Genomic DNA, 8,151 nt, shown 5'->3' on the forward strand with positions numbered 1-8,151 from the left:
CATAATTGTTTAATTAATAAACAAGGAAAGGTTTAGATGCAATTAACATCATATTAATAGGGGAATATAGGTAAACAAACATTTTAAAGATATAATTGTCTTCACACTAGGTGAACAAACATCAATATTTGTAAGGATATATAGATAAATAAATATTTTAAGGATATATTGATATGGGTATATTGGTTAATAATGTGTACCCTTCAATATATGAAAATGTGTATTGTTTAATCATAAATGTGTTGATTGAAAACTAAAAAAAAAAAAAACATATCAAAACTAGGAGTACAATATTTAAATATTAAATTACTAAACATAATTTATTTATTTCATTTTGTAGTGCCAATGCAAATTTCTTTTAGTATCAATTTTCGAGGCGCTTGAGTATGTTATCAATCTTCACAAAGTCCAGTGGTTTTGGAAAGTATTCATCTAAACCAGCTTCTACAAATGCTTGAATATCTGACTTGGATTCAGAACTTGTCACGCCAAATATTAAGCACTTAACGCCCATAGCTCGCAACTCTTTAGTTGCCTTCACGTAAAAAAATTAGTTTTAAAATTAATATAAATATTAAAAAATTAGTTTTCATCATTAAGTAATAATGCAAGGGTGATAATTTTACCCTTTGAAATTATAATTCATTACTTTAATTGAAACTAGCCTTCTTGCCCATACAATGCATGGTTTATTCATAAAAAAAAATTGCATTGAACGATGAACGAGGAAATATCAATAAGTCATTATATTTATAATGTGTAATCGAAAACATGATTAAAGAAATTTAATTTTTGGAACTTTGATTGAAAATGAGGATTAAATAAATAAGGTGGAGAGCTAAAATTAAAGAGAGAAAAGAAAAGGGTAAATTGAAGAGGAGAGATGAAGATAAAGTGTGCATGGAAGATGAAGTTTAAATTTAATGAAAGAATTAAAGAAAAATAGTGTAATAAAAAATTAATAATACGTAAGAAGACACGTGGCACTTGGGTTAAAGGGCGAAGAAGATAGAGAAGTGTAATAGGATAGAGACAAGTGTCTTTCTTGGTTAGAGTTTTTAAATACTAACATTAATTTTTTTTAATTTGAAAAATGAGGAATGAACCAGAATGCGATTATATATATAAAAAAAAGATCTTGAATATAAAGATTATTTTTATAGAATGATAATTAATATTAGGGATAAATACATAAAATATAATTTATCTTGTATATAATGACTCAAATTTAATTATCTTATTCATACTATCAGCCAATTAGTACCTTATCTAAGTCATAATTATGCCAAAATGTTATATTAATCATAATTGTTTTTGGGAAATTCTCACTAGTAATCACAAACTTTTATTTTTTCTCAATGGTAAAGTCCAAATTTTTTTATTATCAGTGGTAATCACGAATTAACATAACTAAGCCAATATTAACTTAAGTTAAACAATTTGTTAATTCCTTAACCATGATTTAGCTACTGGATTGCAAAAAGACATAACTACCCCTACCAATTATTTCTTCTTCCTTTCTCTTTCCCCCTCCATTCTTGCTCCTTTCGTTCTTTATCCTCCTTCCCCCTGCAGTTCCAGCCACCTGCCACCGCATCCCCCGTCCCAACAGACCTCGTCCCCCCCACCTATCCAACCACCAGCCACCTCCTCCCCCTGTGGCGTTCAGCCTCCCGCACCTCCAGACGACCAACCCAGAAAAACCGAATCCCTGTAAATGCAACATCGAAGCTCCGACCAATTCGACCCATAACTAACAAATTCGGCCCCAAAATCAACATAATTCGACCATCAATCAAAAACCCCAGCAAATTTAAGCCAAAACCCCATCATATTCAAGCAAATTCGAACCAAAACTCCCCATTTTCGAGGCAAAAATTGACCCAAAACCCCCTATAATACCCTGAATTGCGCAAATAACGACGGGGATTCGAATAACTGATAATGTTGCCCCCGAAACCTAGAAATTTCAACCAGAAATCGGGGATTTGAAGGAGAGGAATCGGGAGGAGATAAGAGGGAATCGGGCAAGCTAGGGACTGATTCCGGCGTCCTCGAGAAGTGGTTTTGGTAGTGATGAGAGGAGAGAGGTGGGTCGGGAATAGGGGAGGGGGTGCTTGTTTCGGGATTGGGGTGTTGGTGGTGGGGTCTCCGACGGGGGAAGGGATTGAGACTAGTGGCAAGGGAGGGGGGGCTGGCGATTGACTGGTGGCAGGGGAGGGGTTGGTTTTTTTTTTTTGTTTTTTAAAAAGAAATTTTAAGGGTATTAATGTAAATTTATTGTTATTTACCCAATATTTAACCCTGGTTAATCATTAAATGATGTTTTAATATCATTAAGGTTACCATTTGTTTAATAATATTAATTAGTGATTACCATTGATAATTAAAAATTTCAGACTTTACCACTGAGAAAAAATAAAAATTTGTGATTACCAGTGAGAATGTCTCATTGTTTTATTAATAACCTTATATCGTTTAAAGATATGTTGTTAACATCAACATATGTTATATGTAACACTAAGAAAGCCATTAAGATAATACAAAAAAGATTACCCGAATCTCATCCATTATTGGCATTTCCATATCCATGATAATAACATCAAAAGAATTGCCTTCAATGAAAGTGTTTACGGCTTCTTGACCATTTTCCACGACCTTGGTTTTAAACCCTTTATTGTTAAGCAACATTTCTTCAATCTTTCTAATGATAGCAGTATTGTCTACAACTAAAGCAGTAAACTTTTTTGCATTATTCATGCTACTATCTCCAACCGTTTTAGACATGTCTGAAAAACACACATAATCAAAATATTATTTACAACAACAATCAAATAAGTATAGGAGAATTATTAGAGGTTATAGCCTATATAAAGTATAATACATTTATCACATGAAAATGACTAAATTTTAAAATATATAAAAATTCACTTTCTAGTTTTAACACATGCATTGCTAGCTTGTATTACATATTAATTATCTTAGGTTAATAATAATGACATTGATTAGAGATCAACTCTTCCTTTTTTAAAAAAAATAAAATAAAATAAATGACACTATCTAACTATAGGGGAAGGGGGACTTTTGAAGAAAGATATTTAAGAATACCTTTTTGCCGATGAATTGAATAGAAGCATACTTGGTCTTTTTTATTGCTTTTATATTGAAATAAGTGTTAAGCACAAAATCTAGATGGCCTTGAGAAACAGAATCCGACGTAATACGATTGATTTAAAATAAAAAGTATGTTGATTTGATTTTATATTACACTCTAGAATAATATATTTTGTAGTTGTTATCAGTCTTGCATTGCATCTATCAAGATTTATTAATTAGACTTCATAACCAAAATTAAATAACTATATGACAAATAATCTAACTCTTGTACATGGATCACATAGATACTTTATCTAATTTTTGAACTGTATCAGATTGGCTTGACATTTTGTACATAATCCAAAGTGATTTAAGAAATCATTCATCTTTTCACAAGATTTTCCTAAAAAGTTTAAGTTCTTAACATTGTAACAAAATAAAATCTACAATATATGATCAAACCGGTCTCGTATACTATATTGAGAAAGAAAGTAGAATTATATGTATCCATTTTATCAACTAATCCTTAAGTCTTTATTGTATTTTGATTAATATTGATTTTTTTTTCTATTTTAATTTTGTATCTTTAATTCATCCATGTATCTTCTGTCGTGATTATTGACCATATAGAATTAGTAATCTCATTGATTATGAACGGGTTGTAACCTTTCTGGATCAAAATTTGTGGTTATCTTGTCCCTTTTGGTAAAATCCATTAACGATTTACAAGTTTCTTAAAACTTTATTCCTTGTCCCTGTTGTATTAGTTAGGTTCAACTTTCAAAGATTGTCAAACATATTCACACATGTTAAAATAGGCACGCTTGAATTGACGCCTATAATACTCCATGCCTATTTAGATCAAGAGCTGAGTATTTAAGATGACTTGAGTATTTAATATCAACTTACTATATATTTTTAATGGTACACTTTTTTTTGATTTGAGTGGACTTGAAGTAGCATTTGTGATCAATATATATATGCTTATATTTGAAGACTAATATTAATTTTCTTGTTTGTAAATACTATAAGAGGAAAGGAAATAGGAGGGTGAGCAGAAAGACTTATATTAAGTAAGTCTTTAAAGCAAAGTTCAGTGCATGCATTTACAAAAATTATAATAGTTCTAGTCCAAAACCAGATTTAAATGAAATTTCATCTGGATCATTATTGCCCATAACTACTTATATGTCTACCTATTTATCAAATTGTATTAAACTGATCTACGAACCTTTTTTTTAGGTAAGAAAAAAGGAAAGAGTTAGGACCCCTTCCTCACGACGGGTGATCCTAAAGCATCTGAGATGAGAATGGGGTACAAAGCTGAAGAAGTACAAAAAGAAATATCCAATTTGTCGGTGACAAAATGGCCAACATTTGCAATCCAATTTGCTGCTCTGTTTGCTTCTCTGTCATGCCGAATTTCCCAATGGGGGAATCTGCGAAGTAGGATCTTGATATCTGCTATAATGTGATCAATCTGCCATGGGGTCGACCAAATACCATTCAATGCGTTGACAACTAGGAGGTTGTCCCCTTCAATTTGAAGATCTTGTATTCCTTGTTGTGCTCAAGTACTATAGTATGCAAAATTGCTTGCTTTTTATACTTTATACATACGATGACTATACATGTATAATAAATTAATAATGTACTAAGGCCCTGTTCTTTTGAGCTTCTGGGCAGAGCAGAGCAAAGTAGGGGTCAGCAGAGCAGAGCAGAGCAGATTTCAACATTATTATTAATACTATCATTAATGTTATTATTATTAATGTTGTTATTATTAATACTATTATTAATGTTATTATTATTAATGTTGTTATTATTTTTTATTTTTTTGAGGTCATGTTTTTATTATTAATACTATTATTAATGTTATTATTATTAATGTTATTATTATTAATGTTGTTATTATTATTATTATTTTTGTTATTATTGTTATTATTGTTATTATCGTTATTATTGCTATTATTATTATAATTATTATTATTATTATTATTATTATTATTATTATTATTATTATTATTATTATTATTATTTTTTAATATTAATAATTATTATAATTAATCAAAATAATAAATTATTATCATCAATACAATTTTAATTATTATTATTGAATATTAATTATTATTGTTGTTATTATTAATTATTATTTGAAAATTAAGCAGAGCCGAGCCGAGCTGATTTCTTTTGAGCAGAGCAAAGCAGAGCAGAGCAGAGCAGAAAAGCTCTAAAAAACGGGGCCTAAATTTTGTACTTCGTAATATAATGTCTCTTTCCTCTTAAGTATACATTCTGTTTTTTCCCCTTAATTATGTCTCACTTCTTACATTCTTAACTTTTCAATAACTATTTAGTATAAATTCATGAACTTTAATAACTTAATTTGATTTTACTTATATTTTTCATTGAGAAAACAACAACAACTAGCACTAAACAATTAAATCCTTAATACTAAAGATGTGTTCAACCTTCAACTATATGAACTACGATTTTGTCACACTTATAACTTCCATGGTCTAAGGTCTATCATTCTATCCATAGTTTCATGTTGTTGCACATTAGGTTTATACCTCGAATTGTTTGACCAATCTTGAGTAGACCTGGCAATCCTAACCCAGACCCGATGACCCGACCCGAATGATCCGACCCATGACCCGAAATCGATCTGAAACCAGTGACCCGAAATTGACTCAAAACCCGAATTAACCCGACCCGACCATACCCGACCCGAAGTGGAATTGACCCGACCTTGACCCGAAACCCAAAATGACCCAACCCGAAATGACCCGACCCAAGATGACCCGAGACAAGAAACGACCTGACCCGAAGTTGACCCGAGACCCGAAGTTAACCCGACCCGAAAATGACCTGACCTTTAACTTCTTTTAGTAAATAATTATATAAGTTATAAAAAGTTTATATTAGGAAATTATAGATTAAAATAGACCCAACAACATCTTACATGACTACATTTAATTTCATATAATAGCTAAAAAAGATGGTCAAAGTGAGATGTGTGAATAGTGCAAAATGTCAAATCGTTAAGAGTAATTTGAGACGGAGGGGGTATAAGAATAATTCAAAGAAATTATTACAACAATGACAATGATAATAAGAGTACGTATTAAAATTAAGTTCAATAAGAGAGTGAGGTATAACTCAATTAGTTAGAGCATCCCTCTTAGTTTCAGGAGATCCTGAAATTTCAGTCTAAAATTCTAAACACAAAAAAAAAAAAAAAAAAAAAAAAAAAAGGTTAATAAAAGTCAAACAATTACTATAATCCATGAAAAAAGTAGCCTTAATAAGTATAGTGAGTTTTTCGTCAAAAAATAAATAAATAAATATATATACAGAGTTGAATTTAACCCAATGAATCACCTGAATATGACTCGACTAAAAGTTGACCCGACCCGAAGTTGACCTGACCCGAACTGACCCGACCCGAAAACTGACCCGACCCAAAAATTGACCCGGCCTAAACTGACCCGACCTAAGCTCGACCCGAAGTGTTGACCCGATACCCGACTCGACCCGATTATCGACCGACCCGAAATCAACCCGAAACCCGAAATGACCCGACCCGAACTTAACCCGATAATCTTTTGACCCGAAATGATCCGACCCGAATGACCCATTTGCCAGGTCTAATCTTGAGCCTCCCCTTTGTTCTTATAAACCGGTACCATAGTTCTATCCCTCTAATAATCTTGTTTGTTATCCAAACCTTGTTAAACAAGTATATTAGCCATTCAATACTAAACTTCCCTTTAAACCTCCATAGGGACACTAGGGTCAATAACTTTCTAATATTTCATTCATTTCAATGCCTTTTTTACTTTCATTATCTGACTATTCTACTTTCCATTGCCAAAATGCTCTTCTTTATAGTTCTGAATCTTCAATATAGTGATGTCTCTTATGACACAAACTTTAATACCCTTGATATATGAGACACTAGACCTGGAAAACGGGTCGTTCGGGTTGGGTCAATTTGGGTTTCAGGTAAGTTTTGGGTTAATGGTGATTTGGGTCGGGTCAGGTATCGAGTCAACACTTTGGGTCGGGTTGAGTTTGGCTCGGGTCGAGTTCGGGTCGGGTCATTTCGGGACGAGTTAGTCTTCAAGTCCGGTCAATTCGGGTCAGATCAATCTTCGTCTATGTCAATGTAGAGATTTGACCAATAATACTTCCTCCATTTTTTTTTTACTTGACCCACTTTGACTTTTACACTATTTACAACCCATTATTTGACTGTCTCTTATGAAATTTTTTTCAAGGAAAAACATATTCATGTGAAGTCTAGTTAGAATCGTCTCAATAAGTACTATCATCATATATAACTTTTATAATTTTTACTTGTGGAGAATTTTAGTTATTGATGATTAAAATTATGCATTGACAAGCGTGATAAATGAAATAGGTTAAGTATGTTATAATTATCAATAAGTATAAAGTATAATAATTGAATATTAATAATATATTCATTAGACAATTCCTACAGTAATATATACACAAGACTGTATTGTTTCATATATAAAGTCACTAGTGGAAAAAAAATTCAATATAACACTTAAAAGAAGAAGCTAAGAGTAATAATAACAACAACAATGTTCCCAATCAAATAAAACTCTTTATGAATTACAGATAGTAAATTACATGCACATATCAACAGTATAATACACACAATACTATAATGTTTAATTTAGGTTATTTTCGATAAGTGTTTATTTTGATTAATTAAGCTCTAAATCAGTTAGGTCATTTTGACTATTTTTTAATTTTGGGTCGGATCATTTCGAGTATAGTTCAGGTCGATTCGGGTTTCGAGTTCGTTCGGGTCAAAATCCAGTTGGGTCACTTTGGATTTCAGGTCACTTCGGGTCAGGTCAATTTCGATTCGGGTCAATTCGGGTATCGGGTAAACTTTGAGTCGAGTCAATGTGGGTATCTGGTCAAGTTCGGGTCAACTCCACTTTAAGTCGGGTATAGGTCAAGTCGGGTCAGCTGTGTGTTCGGGTCAATTTCGAATTTATGTTTTCGGGTCAATTT

General features: G+C 31.9%; 1 protein-coding gene across 1 annotated transcript; it reads right to left on the reverse strand.

Annotated features, from left to right (window-relative positions):
* Positions 1-364: 364 nt before the first annotated feature.
* On the reverse strand, positions 365-2,787 carry LOC110684700 (two-component response regulator ARR22-like). Its single transcript, XM_021861137.1, has 2 exons — positions 2,557-2,787; positions 365-535 (listed from the first exon to the last, which is right to left on the reverse strand). Exons 1-2 carry the CDS (start codon positions 2,785-2,787, stop codon positions 365-367), a joined length of 402 nt encoding a protein of 133 aa, XP_021716829.1.
* Between the last annotated feature and the right edge of the window lie 5,364 nt (positions 2,788-8,151).

The sequence above is a fragment of the Chenopodium quinoa genome, unplaced genomic scaffold (genome assembly GCF_001683475.1).
Source record: "Chenopodium quinoa cultivar QQ74 unplaced genomic scaffold, ASM168347v1, whole genome shotgun sequence".
Taxonomy (NCBI): domain Eukaryota; kingdom Viridiplantae; phylum Streptophyta; class Magnoliopsida; order Caryophyllales; family Amaranthaceae; genus Chenopodium; species Chenopodium quinoa.

Bases quoted from the DNA above. Each gene is read 5' to 3' on its own strand.
- LOC110684700 (XM_021861137.1), bottom strand. From the start codon at position 2,787: ATGTCTAAAACGGTTGGAGATAGTAGCATGAATAATGCAAAAAAGTTT. The intron at 536-2,556 runs GTAATCTTTTTT...TTTTACGTGAAG, and splicing joins CAATAATGGATGAGATTCGG to GCAACTAAAGAGTTGCGAGC.